This window comes from Onychomys torridus, chromosome 21 (genome assembly GCF_903995425.1).
Source record: "Onychomys torridus chromosome 21, mOncTor1.1, whole genome shotgun sequence".
NCBI lineage: Eukaryota > Metazoa > Chordata > Mammalia > Rodentia > Cricetidae > Onychomys > Onychomys torridus.
Window position 1 is genome coordinate 29,965,126 of NC_050463.1, and position 21,423 is coordinate 29,986,548.

Sequence of the window (21,423 nt, forward strand, 5' to 3'; positions counted from 1 at the left end):
TGTCCTCTCCCAGAAATGTTCTATAGACAGTGTTTAACCTCTCACAGAAGGAATGTATGGCAGCTCGGGGAGGGGATGGGGGTGCTGCCAACCAGAGAAGCCCACCTTTGCCTTGGTATCCAGGTTTTAACTGGTCATCACCTAGATGAGCCCGAGTTTTATGGTCTTCTTGGTCACCATGTGGCTGTAGAGGTCAAGTTGGTACTTCATGGGCATGGGACAGACCCCTTACCATATTCCACAATGTTAGCACAGACTACCTAGTGTGGCCCAAGACTCCCAGGCAAATGATAACTGTCTTCTAAGCACGATGTATCAAGGGCTTAGAGGTTATCCCTAGTAGCTGCACACAGACTAGACATGTCTTTGAGTGTGCACAAGGGTCACAGAAGGAATCAGTGTACCTGCAGAGGACTCTGAACACAGCGAGAGAAGACAGGTTGAAGTCTTTGTCAAACTTAACAGATACGTCCCTGAACTTTTTATGTTAAAGTTAAAGTAATAGGAGTATCCTCTGGGGGATGTGTAGGCTCTCTCTCACACACAGCATCAATGGCTGGAGAGCAGCTCCAAAGAGACGGTGGCACGTGGCACCCAGGCAGGTGCAGTGCTGACAGCTGAAACATCCATAACATCCCTGCAGCGGAAGCGATGCCTTGGCAATAAAGCGTTCCTTTCCACCTGGGCCAATTGGTTTTCAGAGGTACTTTGCTCCTATCAGAGTGAATGGGATATGGGAGGCTCAGGGCCAAATTAAGTCTGTGAACTTAGAATCAAGGACTCAGTGCTTCTGGGGCTTAAAAATAAGAAGACAACCTCATTTGGGGAAAAGATGGAACCTGGAAATTAAGTGGCTTCAAAGAGAAGCAAAAGTTGCTGCCTGAGCTGGCCCAAGGGTGGTGGGTGAAAGGGAAAGCCTGTTTATACCGTGGTTGGGGCTCATATTCCTGTGGTATACTCGCCTACAATGGACAAACTTAAAAGGTTTGGTAGTCCTCTCTACCAGGAACTGAGGACTTGGGCTTTGTCATTTTGAAAATCTCCCTTAGATGATCCTTTAGGGATTATTTTCTTTGGAAGTGTATGTGTACATCTATATGTGGGTATGTGCACATACACATGTGTTCAGGTGCCCACAGATGCCAAAGGCATCAGAACCTCTGGAGCTGGAGTTCTAGGTGGCTGTGAGCCTTCTGATGTGGGTACTGGGAACTGAACCCTCTTGGAAGAGTAGGAAGCACTATTAACCACTGAACCATCTCTCTAGCCCAGATGACTTTGATGGCAATAGACAAGGTATCCTGAGGAAGAACTAAGTGATGAAATTGGAAAGCAAGATGCATGGCTTTTTTTAATTGACACAATAATTCTGCATATTCATGGGGCACTGGATAACATTTCCATATAAGTATACAACAAGTAATGATCAAGTGAGGATGATTAGCATTTCTGTCACCTCAAACATCGATCATTTCTTTATGTTGAGAACATTCAAAATCTTCTCTCCTAACATTTTGAAATATATAATAAGTTATTAAAAGCTGTATCTCTCTCTTCTGTGCTGGAGAACTGTAGGACTTACACCTTCTTTCATTGATTTTTGGTGCCTGTTAATCAATCTTTTCTATGATTCCGCCCCCCTACTCTTTTAGCCTCTGGTGATGTCTGTTCTGCCCAAACCAACACCTCATGTTCTCACTCATATGTGGAATCAAGTTTGAATGGCCCTAGATGCTGTGTTAAGGAATGTACCTTGTGTTAGAGGTGATTAAAGTATTAGACAATTGAGGAACATGGCCATATTCTCACAGCACAAAGAGCATGGGCAGCCATAAACAGAAGGAAAGGAAACTGTTGTTGGTTGTTTTTTACTCTTTTGGGGGGCCCACCACCCAGCTCCCAAATAAATCACACACAGAGAATGTATTATTATTTATAAATGCTTGGCCTTAGCTTGACTTGTTGCTAGCCAGCTTTTTTTTTTTTTTTTTTTTTGAGACAGGGTTTCTCTATAGCTTTGGAGCCTGTCCTGGACTAGCTCTGTAGACCAGGCTTAGCCAGATTCTCTTAACTTAGAATAGCCTGTATACCTTTTGCCTTTGGGCTTTTCTTTTTTTCTTCCTGTATACCTTTCTTTGTTTCTTATTCTGTGGCTTGCTGTGTAGCTGGGTAGCTGGCCCCAGGGTCCTCCTCCTTCTCTGGCTGCTACTTCTTTTTTCTTCCCAGATTTCTCCTTCTATCTATTCTCTCTGCCTTCCAGACCCACCTATTCTTTCTCCTGCCTTCCTATTGGCCGTTCAGCTCTTTATTAGACCATCAGGTATTTTAGACAAAGTATCACAGCTTCACAGAGTTAGACAAATGCAACATAAACAAAAGTAACACACCTTAAGGTAGTATTCCCCAACAAGAAACAGTATGAATGAGATGGGGAAGGGCTTAGGAGTCCATTGTGGTTCTCTCTGCAAGAGTCAGTGTAGATTCGGAACAATCCTTTCAAGAATCAGAGCCAGAACCTGATCTGATTGATGGACAGGGTAAATCATAACTTAGTGACAGGGGGAAATGATATGGGATGATCTGTTAATAGAAATCAGAACCTGAAGGAAGGGGTATGTTGGTAGAAGATGGTGAAGCCACAGGTGAAGAGCTGAATGAATGAATATGTGTATGGAAGTATCCAGCGGCGTATTGGGCTGATAAGTAGATGGGAATTTGGAACTGAATGTATAGGTATGTGTCTGCCTGCGGGGTACTGCTGTTCATCAGCTTGTCTAAGAACCTCAGGCTTCAGATGAAGGAATTTGGGATCCAGGTTCCCTTTGGACATGCATAGCTTTGCTTATGACTATAGACCAGAGTCACTAGTTGATAAGTGTCTCCAAGTTCGCTGACTTCCAGACAGCAGGTGTTCTCTGTAAACTGAACACAGGCCTTTGTTTTGCAGGACTACACAAGGGTAGTATGCCCTGTGATTGACATCATTAACCTGGACACCTTCAATTACATTGAGTCTGCCTCAGAGCTCAGAGGGGGTGAGCGAGCTAATACTTCTCCCCTCTTCCTCCTCCTGCTTCTCCTTTTTCTTTCTCTTTCTCTTTCTCCTCATGTTCTTCCCCTCCTTCTTCCCTCCTCCTCTTCCTCCTCCATTCCATCTCAAAGTAGGGAAAATGAAGACCTCCTGGTGAGACGTCTGACATGTCCGGGTCTATACCTTGCAATAAAATCCACATCAGCTTGGCCCTTTCTCCAGGGACAGTGAAGAGAAATGCTGGGGAAATGAGCCAGACACCCCAGCCCCAGAGCTCTAGTTTCAATCTAGGAGTCACCCCTAGATGTGAGAGTATAAGCAAGTTAGGAATCCCAGGTTATGTGGGGCCTGACTTGGTCTGCCATCTTGATATAGGCATCATCCTCTCCCAGAGACACCCCTGCCCCGGTCTCAGCCTAGGGCCTAGTTCACGTCCACCCAATACTGACTTCCAGATGGTTCTGCCAGTTTGCACCAAAACTCCCTGCTGACTTCTTCCTAAGACTCAGACCTATGACTTTTGTCCCATAACACCCATTCTGACACCTTTGTGCCATGTGCCTTGGCTTTTACCCTTTGCCCTTCATTTATTTACCTAGCAGGGAGCTTCAGACAGGTTCCGTGTTAGCGTGGGAGAAGGGAATTTAGAGGGAACTTTGGTTGCCCTGCTGTTGAGCAGACCAAGGGAGACTTGTCTTCCCAGGGACCAGTTTCCCCAGGAACTGGAAAAGGAGTAGTGGGGTATGAAAGCTCTGAGTGTTCTCTGAGAAACCAAGTCAGCTGGGCCAATGCTGTGTTTCAGGGTTTGACTGGAGCCTGCACTTCCAGTGGGAGCAGCTCTCCCCAGAGCAGAAGGCTCTGCGCCTGGACCCTACTGAGCCTATCCGGTGAGTATAAAGGGCTGCTGCAGTAGGGGTGGGCAGGTTCGGGTCTGCTTGACCCTTCCTGCTGTCCTATGGTTCAGAAAGGTCAGTGCTGTTTTAAAAGAGTGAAAACGTGGGAACAAAAACCCTGGGCCAGATAGTCTTTACTTTCCCCCTTGTTCTAGAAGGTTTCTGTCTTACGGAGATTTCTGGGTAAGGGAATGGGACCTTTTAGAGACCTGTGCTGAGGAATGGTAACCAATAGTCTTCACCTTCACACGGGCCGTGATGGCTTTTATGCCTCCTGACAGCTAACATGTAAGGGTCCAAGAACATCACATCTGGGCCTCTGGTGAGGGGAGCAATGCTTCCTAGGGCCTGTGGGTCCAAGGTTTTGGTTGTCAGTATTCAGCTCAGAAAAGGTATGTGGAGGCTGTGAGCCCTGTAACTACAAGGTGGTGTGAAGGTGTGACCCCTGCTATGTGGTGATATACCCATGTTTTGTTCTGTGTGAATTTGGTGGCTTGAAGTGAGCTAAGTGGCCATTCTGTAGGTGGCTCTGGCATGCCACACATTCTCTTTTTTTGGTTCCCATCGTCGCCTATGCTAGCAAGCTGTCTTCCCGGAGTTCACGGCCTTTGGAGAGGTTCTGGCATAGAATAGAGCCTGGTTTCTATCCTGCAGAGGCGCCTGTGGTCTCGGCATCGAGATACGGCCTTGATATTATACTTGAGACGGGTTAACAAGCTCATCCAAGGCCTCTTGGGAACCTCCAGACTTAAACAGTTCTGCCTCGGGGGGCAGCTGAGGTATCTGGAGTACTTGAAGGACTGCAGGCAAGGCCAATAGACTGGACTTTCTCCATTCGGTCTCTTACAAATGCCCAAGGTTATTCAAGAGTGCCTGTGTCTCTGGTACCTCCATCGTTATAGATGTTTGATCACTTCATTGAACTGACCAGAGGGGTTCCAAAGAGCTGAATGGTTGTGGGCTAGATAGGTGGGTGGAGACTGGGAGATCACTATGTGTCATGCATCTCCTAGCTCATCTTCCCTTCTTCAGCCTTCATAATCTGGACTGAATCTAAGAGAGACAGTAGAACCAGATGACGCACAGGACAATGGCCTTTATCCCGAAAGGGAAGGGAGCTGCCTCCCACCAGGCTGAGCACTGTGTTCTTCTATGTCGGTGCACGGAGCAGGTGTGGGCGTGGAGAGACTGTAGCCTGTGCAAGTCTTCAGAGGAGAGGAGCAAAAGCATGGGCAAAGATGGAACTGAAGCTACCTGGGGTTCTCCAGTCCATCCCAAGAGAAAGTCGTCTTCTTATGTACTGACTTCTTAAGTTTTCTTCTTATGGGCATTGCTCATCTGGGAGGAAGTGTTTCCAGAGTCAAACATTCCAGGAGCGGCAAATTGCCATAGCAAGGGCAAACTCAGGGCTCCTGACCTGCTTTCCAGATTTGCTATGGAGACAAAACCCCCTTTGCTCTCTGGGCACGCTAAAGTGAGAGCCAAGCCCCCGAGTGTTCACAACCCTAGTCATTGATTTTGCTGATATGTGTCCTAATCCTTACAGAATTACTTGCTTGGCTCCTGCTGCTCTTGCCTGCCTGCCTCTTGAACGCTTACTCTTTCTGAACGGTGTCTCTAGCATCTCTCTGAGCAATCAAGAGCCCTAGTAGGTTAAACGAGACGCGCCCCGCCAATACACACACACCAAAGAAAGGAGGAGGTGCATTAGTTTGCTCTGGCTGCAGCAGCAAGTACCCAAATGTTTAAATGGGAGAAGCATGCACCACATTTTGGAGGCAGGTGAGGTACTTACTGGCAGAGTCGCATTCCCCTGATGGCTGTCCAGGTCTCTGGGCTCCACGTGCAGATTGCCAACTTCTCTCTAGTCTCCACATCCTCTTCTTGGGATATTCACATTTGCATGCCAATTTCCCTTTGTATAAGAACCTCAGTCATATTGGATCCAGGCCCACCCTCATTACCTTGTTTTAGCTTGATTACCTCGCTATAGACCATTTCTCCAGATAAGGTCACAGTCTGACACACTGGGAATAGGATTTCAGTAGCACTTTTATTTTTGCGGGTGGATGGGATGGGTAGGCAGGAATTCAAACTACAACATAAGGTGAAGACTCAAGTCAAGGAAGTGGGCAGAGGTCAGGACATGGCCGTGCTGCTCACAGTCCTTCTCTGCCTGCTTCAAAGCGGCCAGCTTTGCTCCACGAGGCCTCACTGCACAGAACTGGGGGAGGAGGAATGAGTGGCAGCTCATTGCAAGGGTGTTGATAAGTGAAGTTTCCTGCCTGCAAGATCAGAGAATTTACAGGCAGAGGGCAAAACTCTGCAGCAGATCCTTGTTTGAGATAGCCTAAAAATATATTGGCTCTTCTGAAGAGGGGAAGAAATTTGCCTTGAGTTCTGGACTCCTCGAAGCAAAGAGTTGGAGGGTACCTTCTCATTAAATGATCCCCTGCCTTACCTTCTTTCCAAACACACAGGACTCCCATCATAGCTGGAGGGCTCTTCGTGATTGACAAAGCCTGGTTTGATTACCTGGGTAAATATGACGTCGACATGGACATCTGGGGTGGAGAGAACTTTGGTAAGTCTCTGTCCTGTGTGTCACGATTGCTATTGTTGAGTGCTGCCTGGGAACTCTGTGTCTTTAGCTGCCACATCAATTGAACAGTTACCAGAATCTGTTGATTTAGGGAGAGGGTGGTATCTGGAAATGGGAGTCTGCATTTGGAAAAAGACTGGTCAGGGTTCCAGACTGTGATTGTAGGAATGTGGTCATAGCAACAGAATTTCACCATGGGATGTGTAGATACCAAGGACCAGGGACACCTGCCCAAGCAGGTTCTGGAGGGGAAAAAGTGAGATGTGAAATCCAAAAAAAACTAAGAATGAATACCAAGTCCATGGGGCCAGATACCGGCTTGAATTAGAAGCACTGAACTTGGGAATCTGGAGTTAAAGAAGACTGAGTGGGAAAAGATTGTGGCCCAGGAGTGAGAGAGCAATCCCTTCTGGGTTAATCACCACAAAAGCCATGAGGTAATTTACCCTTACCTTCTAGTGGGAAAAGAAGGGGATGCAGAGTGGCTGGCTACTAGACCAAGCTGCCCTGCCCTGCCCTGGCTATAGTAGTGGCTGATATTTGCGGCTATAGGAAGAATATCTCAGATAAGAAGTCCCATTCCACCCATCTAGTAACACTAAGTTATCCTCTTTCCCTCCGTGGGACAGTGTAGCTTTGATGGAACAGCTCTCCTTCTTGGAGGTACTATGCATCTCTTGAGGTAAGTAAGATTGGTAGCATCCATCCCATGGGCATGTGCGTTTCTATCTAGGATGTGAGACCTGATGGGTCTGGTATATATAGTCTGCTTTGCCCTTGGATATCTCCATCCCTCAGTGTGCCTAGGGCCTGTTGTGCAGGAAGCTCGCAATGATTGTTGGTTGAGCAAGCCAGTCACAGAAGTGTGAGAGGGAGAATCTTTATGTGAGGAGTGCTTCCCCTCTGTGGGCACTGGGGGGCGGGGTGTGCCGGCATGGGCTTGGGGAGCAGTACACAGGCCAGAAAAGTGATCCATGGGCTCATCCTGGCATTATCCACTGCCATTGCTGTCTCCTGTCCCTGCCCTCAGGGTGTTTTATGGCTTTCTTGCTCAGTCACTGAGAATTATTTCCCAGAAATTTATGGCTTTGGCCTAACCCGCAGCATCTGCTCTCCCAGCCTGGACAGGATAGGGGAGAAATCTATCAGGAAACTGGTCTCTTGCCAGGTAGGGGTCAGACTGGAAGCATAGTGAACAAAACTGGAATCTCCAGTCCCCAGCACACAAGTCAAGGGCGACTCTTCTCCTGGGGGAGTCAGTCCTCGATGGTCCTGTGGAATGTAACAGAGATTGTGAATGTGCTAGTGTGGAGGTTCAAGGCTAAGTTTGCCTACCCCAGCCTCGGTGAAGCTGGATCTCTTACTAGACAGAATTATTTATTTACATGTTCCCCAGGTGCACAGCACTCTACTCACGTCACACTTAGGGAGAAGTTCCAGCCCTCTTTCCCACCAGCAAATAACTGTTCCCTGCAGCTCATCCAATAGATGGCTGGGCCTCTGTCTCTGCCCCTATGCTGCTCGTAAAGATTCAGAAACTGTTTCTCTGGTCGGCACATATTCTGGGTTGAGAATTTGTGTGTGTGTGTGGAATTGGTAGAAAACCCTTCCAGTTCCATCTCGGCTCCATCCAGTTTGTCTGTGGGGTTCTTCCTGTCTTCTTGAAGTGCACAAGGTGAGGATGATCCCCCTGGGATGTAGCAATCTCATTTGGATGCGGCCAGCATTGTCACCGGCAGGATGGCACCTTCTGGTCCCACTTACCCGGCACGCTTCCTTTAGAGCGATGTTAACGCACATAACACACAGCTGCTCAAATCAAGATGCAATCTCGTCAAACCAGCTTCTGAGTCGTTTGGCATCACCAAGGGCTGATTTGAATAGAGAAGTTGGGAAACGGTCCCTGGGAGGTGTGGGGGAGATGTTTTAGAATCCATCACAAGATTTCTGAGACCACGGAGAAGCACTGTAGACAGCCACCATGGATGGCAACCATTTTGTTTCCCTGCACCCCAGCATCCTATTATGTTATAGCTGGCTAACCGCACTTTGAAAGCCTTTTCGGGAATTTTTTTCCATTTTATTTTCTTCTTCTTCTTCTTCTCCTCCTTCTTCTTTTTAATTTTTATATACCAGAAAACAAAGAACCATTTTCCAAGAATGGTTACATCACATGATTGTGTACACAAAGTGAGGCTGGGGGTAACATTTGCAAGGGGCAGATAACCAGGCCTAAAAGTATGAGAAGGTGGGGCCACGTGATCCATGCTCAACTGTCTGGATGGAGGGTGGGAGCAGTGCCTTGGCTACAAAAGAAGGTAAAAGATGCTGCCTGTCGGGGTAAAGGAACCCTGTCTATAGGCTCTATCGGGATTCTCACCTCCCCATACACATACCTCCAAGTTACCAAGTCCTACAGATCTGCTTCTGTCTTCCTCACACCTACCTTTTCTCTCCATCCCGACCAGCCCTTTGACAAATGGTTCTCCATCACTGTTTGTTGCCCTCAAATCTGCTCTTCAGCTCCTGACGAAGTGCCCTCACTGAGAGGGAAGCCTCCCAGGTCTTTATCCATGGGTCTGCCTCCCTCCCATGGCTTTGCTTATCTTTCCAAGCTCACCAGACTTCTCCCACTTGCAACCTCTGTACACTCTTCTGATCTTTCAGAATGTTCAGGTCCTCTACAAGGATAGAGCCTCCTTATCCACCCACAGTGAACCCCGGCAGATGGTGACTTCTTCTACTACCGGGACACTCTCTCTGCCTTCTCCTTTACTACCCACCCTTCCCTCACCCACCCACCCACCCACCCACCCACCCACTCTGCCAACCCGTTTCCTCCACACAGAGTTTCTTTATACCACCATTGCGCTGACCATCTAAGAAGGTTGTATCTGTCCCATTGTCTGTTCCTGTCCTGATGCTGGCTCCCTTAAGGCAAGAGCAGAAAGTTCATTTCATTTCTGGTTCTTGAAGCCCAGAAGAGTTGAAACTGCTCACAAAATGCATGTGTGAAAAGCGAGAGACTAAATGGGAAGGGATTTCTGGGTGGGAAGGCAATCCAGACACAGATGTCTCCCCCACGCTCAAACCTACAGATGCTCAAGTCCCTTATATAAAACGGCGTAAAATTTGCATAGAACCTATGTGCAAGCATTTGTATTTCTTAAATCACGTCCCCATGACCTATAATACATAATACGGTGCAAAATACTACGTGAACAGTTGTAAACTACATGATTTAGGGGAAGATAGTGAGGAAAACGGCTATGCATGTATGCTCAAAACAAACACAGTTGTTTCCTATTTTCAATAAAATACTAATCCACGGTTGGTTGTATGTGGGATGAGGATGTAGGACAGACGATACAATACACAAGGCACTGCTTTGAATAGTTTACATTGAACACAGTGGGGCCATGTTTGAGGGATCTCTTTGATTACGTCAACAATAGCAGCAGGCTGATGTGTCCAATTTTTCCATAAATTAGATTCTCTGTGTGGTCTAGATATGTTTACCTATGTAATGTTGACTTGGGTTCACAGCTCCAAAATTGCGTGTACTCTTTGGTCAAGGTGACTGAAGCCGATCCTACCCTCACCCAGCCCCATCTCCACTTTCGAAGCGGCTGCAGATGGATTGGCTGCAGGGCCTTGGAAAAGCCATGTTGTGTCTTGGTTAACCTCCCCACCTGCTGACCCTGGCACTTCATTTCCACCAAGTGTTTCTAAAATGAGCTGAGCACTTTTGATAATTATATCCACAGTTTAGGATATGAGCAGGCTTTAGGGAAATGTGGCTTTTAGATTTTTTTCCCCCTCAGAGGTTGATTTGCATTAAAATTGGATACTTAAACTCCAATTTACATAACACAGGATACATGTAATATATCTACTTACTCTGAGCTGAGCGACATCTCACTTTTAGCTTTTGGTCTCTAGAGGGAAAAAAAGGAATCTGTTGCTAGTCACAAAGTGTATGTGCATCAGGGTGGGGGTTGGGGGTTCATATTTCCAAAAACAGGAAGCTCTGGCACATAGGCAGGGAGAATATGGGATCCCCGAATTTAGAATGGGGGATTTCCAAAGCACAGCAGGCACCAAGGACAGTGCTGAAAAGAGAGATGAGGTATAGCCCAAAAGAGACTTGCCACCACCCACCATCCTCAGAATGGAGACTAGGATGCCAGGCTATTCCAAGCTCAGGGGATGTGTGTGGTACAGGAAGAATCCAGACTGTGAGATCAGCCAGGAGTATGTTTGAAGCCCATAGTTATCAGTAAGTACCCTTGAGAAAGTTACTTCATCTCTCTGAGCCTGTTTCTAGGGCTTGAAGGTAGAAACAGTGATCTCTTAGGTAGGGTGAGCAGCCCTCCAAAAGATATCCACACCCCAAATACCTGGAACCTGTTAGGATGTGACACAAGATTTTTAGGTAATGTGATGAGGTCACTGATCAATGACCTGAAGTTAGGGGACTTTACAAATGTATCCAATCTAATATCACAGAATCTCTAAAATCAGAGAGCTGTTGTAGGCAGCAGAGAGATGGCATAAGCCAGATGTCACGCTCCAAAGGGACATCAGCAGCTGTTAGTTTGAAGATGGAAGAGACAACAGGAAGTAACTGAAAGAAATTCTGGGCCATCAGCCAGCAAGGCGAAGGGCACCTACGTCCTGCAGCCCTAAGGAACTTTGGAAAACAGCTGGATGAGTGCCATATCAAATTCTCCTTCAGAGCCTCCATGAAGGGACACTGTCCTGCTGACACCTTGAGCCACATAAGATACTGAGTAGAGACCCCTCCCAAGCCCTCTAAGTCTGGAGTGAATTGTTAAAAGTAACACAAGAAACTCATCACATCTGCCTCTCCCGGGGGCTTTGTGAAGACAGCCGAGTCTCTGCTCCACAGTGTTGGCTGCCCTTCCTTCAGGATGCACGTGACCAATGTCCAATAAAAGAGGGCTGTCTGACGCTACTGAGATACATCAGTGCCCACGATGTTGCTTTGTTAGGGAATGGCCTCAATGAGGAGGAACACCCACATTTGGGGAGATGCCACCTTTCTCCAGATAGGAAGCCAGCATCTTGATTTGTGACACCCTCTGTGATTTTCTACAGGCCACCCTTTGTTGCTGCTCCTAAATGTCCCACATTCTGTAAAGTAGGGGCACTGGTTGCTTATTTGCCACCAGAGTCTGGAAAGTTAAAGGGGTTTGTAGTCACATGGCCATGGGTGACTACCATGGATATGTACATAGTTAATACTTGTCCAGAAGCAGAGGCCTGGATATAGTCTCAGTTGTCCCAGATGTGAGACAGAATGCAGTTTGGCTCACAGATCCAAAGCTATCTATAAGATGACCTCTAGTCAAATCAGAGCATCCATTGAAAGACACTGGCAATGGCTTACTTGATTTTATGCTGCTATAGAAGACTAGCATGCTGGGTGGCTTATAAGGAACAGATTTATTTCTTACTGTCTTTGAGAGTGGGAAGTCCAAGATTGAGGGATCTGCATCTGGAGTAGGTTTGCTTGCCCGATCATCCCCTGGCAAATGTAGGAGCAGGAGAACACACTATGGGCAGCAGGAGTATGGAAGGCAAGCTCATCCTTTTATAGAAATAGCTTCCTGTGATCACAAACTCATTCCCTAGACAACAGCATTAATCCATTCACCAGAGCCAATCCCTCATGACCCCCTCAGGGGTCTTATGTTTTCAACTGATTTGCTTTGGAGATTAAGCCTGCAACCCATGAACTTGGGGAGGAATGCATACAGGCCTTAGCACAGAGCTCACTTCTTGGCCCAGTAAAAGCTGGGAAATTAAAATTACTGAATTACCTGTCACATAAGTAAGGGCAGATTAATGAATGACAGTAGCCAGGTAAATGTCTCTTCTGCCCACCATTGTCTTCCATGTTCCCTTTGTCCTCAACAGGTTTAAGCTTGAAAAGAGGTAGAACGGCTAATGTGATCTCACACATCACAATATGATGCTCCACTTACAACAAGGACCAAGGAACCAACAAGATGGCTTAGTGGGTAAAACACTTATCCCAGAGACTGAGGACCCAAGTTCAATCCCCAGAAAGCACATAGTGAAAACAGAGAACCAACACCCGGAACTTGTCCTCTGATGGCTGTATATATTTTGTGGCATACGTGCACATGTGTGGGAACCCCCACCCACACCTACACCCACCACACACTAAATAAATAAATGAAAAATAAACAGAACCAATGGATATAACTGTTTTTGTGAGAATTGGTGCCCTCTGCCTTTGTTAGAAATCAGACTACAAAATGAAGCCAGAACTTTGACCAGGGATGGTGTGCTTCCTGGGAAGAGGGCTGCTCGTTGTCCCCTGAATTCCTACCTACCACTTAAAGGCTCATCAGATAGGTGTTGATTCTAATGAAAGGTGGGGGTTCTAGGGGGTGGTAAAAATATTGATGGGTTGATGAGGAGCTGAAAGACAAGAGAAGGGAATGCAGGGCATGAAGGGAATTTGCTCTCAAATATTTTAATCTGAAGTTAAAAGAAATAAAATCCCATCACAGTGTCCCCAGTGTAATTACACATCTCCCTGCCTGGAATGCAGAGTAGATCTGGGTCTGTGTGACATCCATCACCAGGGAGATGATGCAGGGGCTGACTGAACAAGAACCCCTGCAGCCTCCCTATATGAAGACTCTGGCTCCTTCCAACCTTACTGAAGACATGATAGCACTGTCTGAGTGTCAACATGGAGAGCAAGGCTTCACACATCAGCCTCTGTGGTCCAGGCACAGGATCAGCAGACTTTGCCTGAAGGCTTTCATAAAACTGCCAACCAAGCGAACCTGGTTGTGTGAGCATGAGAGGTTGCTCATCCTTCTGAAGTCATGGTACAGATAAAGTCATGCTCTTTGTGTGTCCTGGATTTTAAGGATTCCACGGAGTAGTGCTTAGAAGTCATTACAACAACCTGAGAATTCCACACTGTGCCCCTTGGATGGCCTCTTGACTCAAGCGCAACATAGGGACCCATGGCAGGTCACGCGTCTCCCAAAACTCCAATTACAACCATCTGGACTTGAGATTGAAGAAACCTAACTCATCCCAGGCCAAGACTCCTCTGGATGGCACAGCTGGCCTGAAGGAGAGCTAAGTTTGGTAGGGTTGGATGTGACTTGATGAGGCAGAAATGGGATGGCTGATTACGTGTTTGCTGCTTGTCCTACTTTTTGGATGTCTTGAAGTCCGAATCTGTATCTGCAGGTGGCCTGGCCGGTAGCAAGTGCTCAGCTTTGAGGAAGAAGGCTGCCCAGATAACAACTTGGAGTTTGGAGTTGGGAAAAGTCTACCAGTTCCTAGTGTCCTGCTGCCAGTTACCCTAGCAGAGCTACATTAGAAAATAAGATCATCAATAAGCACTGAGTGGGATCATTATGAAGATGGATAAGAAACTGCCTGGCCTTAGAAGTACAGGAAGGGACCATTGTCTTCCATGGCTAAGGTCTGAAGAGCTGTGATAGTTTGAGATGTGACACTAACACAACACATGGGAAATTGAAATGGGAGAAGATGGGCTTAGAGCAGGAGGAGGAAAGAAGACAGGGACTATGGGATGATGAGAGAGATGTAGAAGAGGCAGCAAGGTGGCTCATGCATCACTCATGAAGTGTCAGCGATGCCTGAAGCTGAGCACTGTATCCTGAAGTCGAGATGGGGATGCTGGTATGGAGGTGAGTCCTGGGTGTCTTCAAGTGGGCCCTGGAATCAGACAATGAAGCACTCAGTGTTGGGAAGACATCCAGGGACAGTGTCATTGAGGAATGAGAAGGAAGGGGACAAAGGGCCAGGTGATGGGACTGTTGAAGATGGGAGACTGTACATGACTGGTTGGGGGCAGGTGTCTTAGTCAGGGTTTCTATTGCTGTGAAGAGACACCATGACCATGGCAACTCTTATGAAAACTTCTAATTGGGGTGGCTCACTTACAGTTCAGAGATTCAGTCCATTATCATCATGGCAGGGAGCATGGTAGTATGCATGTAGACATGGTGCTGGAGAGATGGCCGGGAGTTCTCCATCTTACAGGAAGTTGACTGTCACACTGGACAGTATCCTGAGCATAGGAAATGTCAAAGCCTGCCCCCACAGCGACACACTTCTTCTCACAAGGCCATACCCACTCCAACAAAGCCACACCACCAAATAGAGATTATGGAGGCCAATTACATTCAAACTACAGCATCAGGGGTTAGTCGACTCTGAAACAAAAGGCTGGGCAGAGGGACTGCAGGGGGAAAAGGTAGCTTATAGGGTAGGGAGAATGGAATTGAGGTTGCAAGAATTTGCTTTTCAAATGTGGTGGGACATATGTCTCATTTGAATACGTGGAAAAGAAGACACTAGCTGAAACACATGCATCTGTTTAGAGAAAAGCTGGCACAAAGTGTGTAGCTTATATCTAGTAAGTCAGGCAAGCCATCATCCCATGTGCTGAGGCTTTATAGAGATTTCCTTTTCAGAAAGTGGAGCAGACCCTTCTTGGGGTACCTGGAGAAGAGTTGATAAGAGTGCACACCAATAAGAAGACTCAGTCACACATGGAATGGACAGGATTCCACATCTGACCTCTGAGATCCCTTGTAGTGTCTGATCGAGATGTGGGTTACGAGTCACACCTTGCTTAGTGGCTCATAAACACCAGGCTCAGACAGTGACCTGGCCGAATGCTAATTCTCTATACTGGGACCTTTGAGGAGATACAAAATCTCAGGTATTAAGTTAATAAGCTCTAGGGTCTCCTGTAGTGTCAGCAGAATGAGGAAGAAGCAGGAAGTAGCCTGTGAAGAAGCACAGCCGGGTGGGCGGTATCATTAGTGTCTGAGTTTTTAAGAGATTGCCTTCCCAAGGGTGCCTCACAATCGACGCCGGCTGAGCCTCTGATAGTACTCAGTTCACAGCCATTCTCAGAAGTCTCTTTCATTTGATGCTGACAGCAGTTCTGTGGAGGATTTTGATGGTCTTAAACTCACAAGGAGATCCAGATCAAGCCTCAGCAAGCTGAAGCTCTCTTCCCCAAGGCTGCATCTAACAGGTCACCACAGACTTGGAAGACAAAGCCAAGTTCTTCTCGTGTCTTCTCTCCGTTTTTCTGGGTGCAGCCTGGCTGGGAGAGGCAGGCAGAGCCACAGGTGCTGAAATGGTAGAGAAGGCTTGGTGTAAAGGAAGTCCTGCCTGCCACACAGGAGCCTCTGTTTTAGGGGGAGGCAGAAGGGGCCAAGAAAGGTTGCAGAGAACATGTGAGAGCAGGGGAGGGGGGATCCCAGGCTAGGTCCCTGCTTTGAGAGCTGGTGTGCTGGAGACACTGCGGGAGTCAGGAGGAAAGCAGAAAAGAGAGGCCATGTAAGGTAACCTGGGGAGGCTGAAAGGTGAGACCCAGACCCCTGGAGGTACACTGGCACATGATGTCAAGGCCCTGGGACACCTACATCTGCATTCTCTGTCCCTAGACTAGGACTGCATCACAGGGGCAGCCAGTCTTGGGTATTTTTTTCCCTCTTAGGGAGCCTGTCCCCACACTTGAACTTCAGTGCAGGGGCATGGGCCAGGCAGGAAGCCTCACAAATTAGAAGTTGCTCTTTCTCCTCTTTCTACCACTGATGTGCCCAGTAGGGTGTTGGGGTGGGAGAGGGAGTTTGGGTAGACTCAGTAAGGGTGCATTGTGTATAGAGAATTTTAAAGCAGCTATACAACTGTCCTAAGATGCTTTTCAGCGGCAACCACACACAGGCAGTTTCAAACAATGGCAGTGATAAAGTATTCCCCTGCTGTTTCCTGCTGCTGCTACTACCATCTCCCTGATTCCCTGGGGCTGAAGTCCGGGTAAAAATCTGGCCTGGAGCCTGCTCTGAGCAGCTCCAACAGAAAATCACACCAGCCACAGCCTTCTCTAACTCCATCCCATCCACCACCACTCAGCAGCAAACAGGAAGAGGTATGTGTATGTGTGAAACCCTGCCCTGGGGAGCATCCTCAGTAGCTCTGATTATTGCTCAGACCCTGTCTTCCTGACCTAGACTCAGTTGGCTCATATTTACCCAGTGGGAGAATGGCAGGCTTGGTATGGTTCGGGTGCCTTCTGCTGCGCCTTTGATGTTTTCTACCTCATCCTGAGTCTACTCCCAACAGATATCTGGTCCCTAACTTAGAATATTATTTTTCCATTCTCAAACGAATCCCTTCCTCCTCCTCCTCTTCCTGCCCCTCCTCCATTTATTTCACTGGGAGGGTGCATTATTTGTGTGCCACCGTGTTCCTGTGGAGGTAAGAAGACAACTTGTGGGAACCTATTCTTTCCTTCCATCATGTTGGTTCTGTAGACTTAACTCAGGTCTTCAGGCTTCGTAGCAAGTACCTCTGGTGGCTGAGCTGCCTTGCCAGTCTTGTTCTCCATCCTTGTTCTGGCCATTTGTGACCATAAAGGGTGAGTGTGACTGATTTTCCTCACTAGAAGCTTTGTCCCTGTATCATATCCCAAGGCAAGCCTTTTATTATCTCCCAACACACCCCACTAGGGTCCCCCACATCTCCATGCTGTCGATTGAGCTATTCCAGGTCCAATCTTCATGGTGTTGGGACTTAAACCTAGATGTGCTCCCAAGCATTGGAACACACAGCCTGACTGTAGGATTTGTTCTTAGATGCCTGTGAAGCCCCAGACCCACTACTTCACATCCAGTATTGAAAGATTGGCAAGTAACAGGATAAATGTGAATGTCTTTCAGAAATCTCCTTCCGAGTGTGGATGTGTGGAGGCAGCCTGGAGATCATCCCCTGCAGCCGGGTGGGGCACGTCTTCAGGAAAAAGCATCCATATGTTTTCCCTGATGGGAACGCCAACACATACATAAAGTAAGTGCATGCCCTGGCCCAATGTGTATGGACCGTATAGCAAGGCAATGGAGGCCAATGGTTTGCAACAGAGTCTGAGCTCTGCAGGGTAGTCTGAGTTCCCTAGATGATACATGAGTTGCATGAACACAACTTAGACTCTGCATTAGAGCTAAGGCATCCTTAGGGTATTGCCAAGACTTGAGAAGCCCCACCAAGCCCACTTACGCCCACCCCATTCCCTGGAACCTCAGTAATTAAAGTGCGTGGTTAGATCCATCCTGCAGGGCTTTGCCTCTAGGTATTTGGGAAGGGGAGGGGAAACAACTGGGTCACTCAGGGAACATTCCTGGGAAGAAGCAAGAAATGAGAAGCACCAGAGAGTACATACAACATTGTGCCTGCTCCAAGACCTCTTGGGAGACTAGAAGAATCCAGAGGGGCGTTCCTGATAATCCAGCTGCAGGGCTTCTCACCTCTATCAACACCCCACACAGATACAGTAGTCAGTGACTCCTTGCCTCTCTCTCCCTCTCTCTTTACTTCATACATCTCCTTCTCAATATTTCTCCTGGTTAGTTTTCTCTTGTTAAAATATTCACATGTCTTTTTTTTTCCCCCTTAGGATTTAAAAAGAACTGTATGTATATGTGGTGGGAGGTGATGCACTTATGAATACAGCTTCCTTTAATGGTCAGAAGAGAGCTGAAGTTACAAGCAGTTGTATGCCACCTAATGTGATTGCTAAGAACTGATCAAATTTGAGTCCTCTGCAGGAAGGAGCAGTGCCTTCTTAACTCTCTAGCCCCTGATTGTCTTAAAAATATTTTTTCTCTAACTTTGGTCCTTACTTTGGTCCTCTTGTCTCTTGACATCCAGTTACTTCACTCATCCACCTAATCCCCTTTATTTATTTTTTTCTTTTCTTTTCTGCTGTTTGGTCCATTTGTGCTAGGGAAGGGGCTTCACATCCTTTGATTTTGACTTATTAATTAACAGTGTTCATTCATGATTTGTTGCACATGTGAATAGGTGTGTATCATATCCTGACACACCTGGCTCGGGAGGCATGGGTTTGAGCAGTGTATGAATTCTGCATCTTGCAAAGCAGGGTGGGGAAGGAGAGGATGAGGAGGGGGAAGGCAGCAGGCTAGGGCGCATCAGGGAAACCAAGGCTGAGCCACCTTTGATTTCAGGTTTTGTGACTATAAAGGTAGTCAGGTGGTGTGGCTATGCAGGAGCCAGAGACCACCGGATGAGGGGCTGGGCTGGGAAGCAGGATCCTAGAACTTCAGATGTTTATCCTATTTGAGAATGGGCTTTGGCCAGTAAGCATCCTTGCAGGCCAGAAGTGGGCCATTCTGGTTAGAGAAAAGAGGCACAGTGCTTGTAAAGCAGTTTCTAGCTTGCAGATAGTGAAGCCACTTGCAGGGGCTAGCCAGGTGATCTTAACTCTTTCCAGTGCCCCCCAAATGCAGTGGCCTGTGCTTACATCTCCTTTCCGATCCCAGCTCAGAAGGGTTTGCCATGGTCCTCTATCAAATGTCTGTGCTCTCAAGTAGACCTAAGAACCTGGAGAAGCAAGCTGGTTGTAGTTAGACCCAAGTTCACTTTCTCCTAAGTGTGTCAGCTGCCCGGACCATCAGCCCTCATTATTTTCCGATCCTTCAGGGGTCTTCCTGGGACCCCCTGACTGTTAAATGATGACAACCATTCCATCTTCCTCTGCCTGTCCTTCTTCTATGGTTACCTTAGCATCCGACACAAGCAGATGTCTGATGAAAAGCCTAGCATACTGGCAAAGTGCTGAAAGAGATGGCCTGACTGCTAATTCCTTGCGTGTGATCATTGCTTGGGCTGTGTATGCACTGACCTTACTCTTGGGGAGCTGAGACCTCAACATGTCCCCTGTGGGAAACTGGAGGACTTCAGAGCAAGAGCTCACTAACTAAGCAGACCAGAGGTTAGGGCCTCACAAGCCCTACCTTTGTACTCAGGGTGACAGGTAGCAAATGGATAAACTGCATCTCCTGGACCTTTTCTACCTCCCTGGAAGTCACCAAAGTTCAGCGTCTGGTGTGATTTTTTTTTTTTTTTCCGATCTGTACCTTTTGGGGGAAAGGTTGTTGGTACTACTAAAGTCTTGGAAGATGAGGCACCCTTGCTTGTGCTCCATGTTCTAGAAACAGTGGTGTGAACACCTCTGTCCTGGTGGCTGTGGCCAACTTGGCCCTCGTGTGTGTATTTCAGTTGGGCGTGTCCATGGATAATTCCCAGACAAGCCCCCTCTTGAGACTTTTATCTCCCTAGGAACACCAAGCGGACAGCTGAAGTATGGATGGATGAATACAAACAGTACTACTATGCAGCCCGGCCTTTCGCCCTGGAGAGACCCTTTGGGAAGTAAGTGCGCACTGGCTGAGGAGGGCAGAGAAGCCAGAGGACCTCGGCTCATGGCCCATCGACACTTTAGCTGTCTCTGAAGCCTCCTCCAGGCCTAGAGCAGTGGCCACTCTGATTTCAGATCCCTCTATGCTCTACCCTGTTCTGCGTGTGCAGGGCTCTTGCCAGCTCTCCTGCGACTCCGTGCCTAGATGACCACTCTAATAGAGGGAACGGCATGATCGATGGATAGCTGTTTGTAGAAAGGAAGCATGGGGTACTGGTCCCTCCAGCTTGGAATTCCTTCCTCTGCTTCTTTGTTCCTCCAAGCTTAGGCTCCACTCCTTCCTTGGAGGGGGATGTAGGCTCACATATCTTCTTTAGGAATAGTCAAGCTTCGTGGGCGAGGATGAGAGGGGAAAGAAGGAATGTTTATTAAACGCTAGGTAACACTCCATGCAGAGTCTCTTTAATCTTCCCTACGCTCTGAGAGAGGCAGTTGCCTAGCCCTGTTTGATGATAAGGAGACTGAGGTTTATGCAGAGGAGAGCACAGATCACTCCTGAAGGTTTGTAACACACTGATTCCCAAACCATATGACCTTGCACTTCCCAGCTGCAAGCTGGCTGAAGTAAGGAAGGAACTGCAATTTCCCTTAGTTATCATTTGTGTTCCTTGGGGAGGGGGCGGGGCAACCATGACATGTCATCCTGCTGGCTCCACTCACTCATTCAACAAGGTCATTGCGCAGACGGCCTTTTGAAGCCTAAACCTCTCAGGCTGAGTTCATCCCCACACCAGAGGATTAGATAGGAGCCAGGCAAAGTGATTTGCACCTCTGACATCACAGTCCAGGCCCACCCTCCAGTCTGCTCACTCCACCTCTCCTGAGGCATCGCATCTTGTCCATGTCACAACTCTGGGTCCACTGACCACGCCTCATCAACCTCACTTCTTCATCCACTTCCCTCTGCACGTGGGATTCCTTCTACTCATAATTAAAGACGGACCTCGGAAAGTCTGGTCCTCCAGTCTTCTGCTGTTGTTCACCTAGTAACACCTTCCCTTACACACACACACACACACACACACACACACACACACACACACACACAGTGCTTTTATTTCTCTTCTTCCCCTGTGCACAGGCTGCTGGGCAGTCCTAGGGAATTTCAGATGTTCCCATTGATGCTACTCCATGGCCATGTTGTCAGCAAAGTCACATGACCTCTCCTGGGCTCTGCTCTTTCCTAACCAGCTCAAACCCACTGCTTTTATGAACCCTTCTTCACTCCCTCCCACCCCTGAAGCCACCGCCTCCTTTCTCTTGCACGGATGACATCTATTTTATGGATGGAATAGACAATATTGATTTCCCAGGACAAATGGACCCATTAGCCTAGCCACAACAGTACCATCCTTCTCGCTCTCTCTTTGCCTCTGTGGACAGGTGTGCTTCCCGTATCAGTAAGCCAGCCCTCCTCTGGATGCACCATTCATGCCTGCATTCATTCATAAATCAACATTTATCATATTCCCACAGTCTGCATTCATCTCCAGCCGGCTGGTGCAGGGCCCCCTCAAACTTTAATGAGCACACAGATCTCCCAGGGAGCGTGTTAAAA

The 21,423-nt window shown here is 47.6% G+C and overlaps 1 protein-coding gene across 1 annotated transcript in view; it reads left to right on the forward strand.

Annotated features, from left to right (window-relative positions):
* Window positions 1–21,423, forward strand: part of Galnt14 (polypeptide N-acetylgalactosaminyltransferase 14) — a 225,557-nt gene that overhangs the window by 186,258 nt on the left and 17,876 nt on the right. The window contains exons 7-11 of the mRNA XM_036171005.1: window positions 2,948–3,035; window positions 3,834–3,918; window positions 6,405–6,508; window positions 17,311–17,437; window positions 19,727–19,819. Coding sequence (XP_036026898.1) covers window positions 2,948–3,035; window positions 3,834–3,918; window positions 6,405–6,508; window positions 17,311–17,437; window positions 19,727–19,819 — 497 coding nt within the window. The remainder of the gene's footprint in view (window positions 1–2,947; window positions 3,036–3,833; window positions 3,919–6,404; window positions 6,509–17,310; window positions 17,438–19,726; window positions 19,820–21,423) is intronic.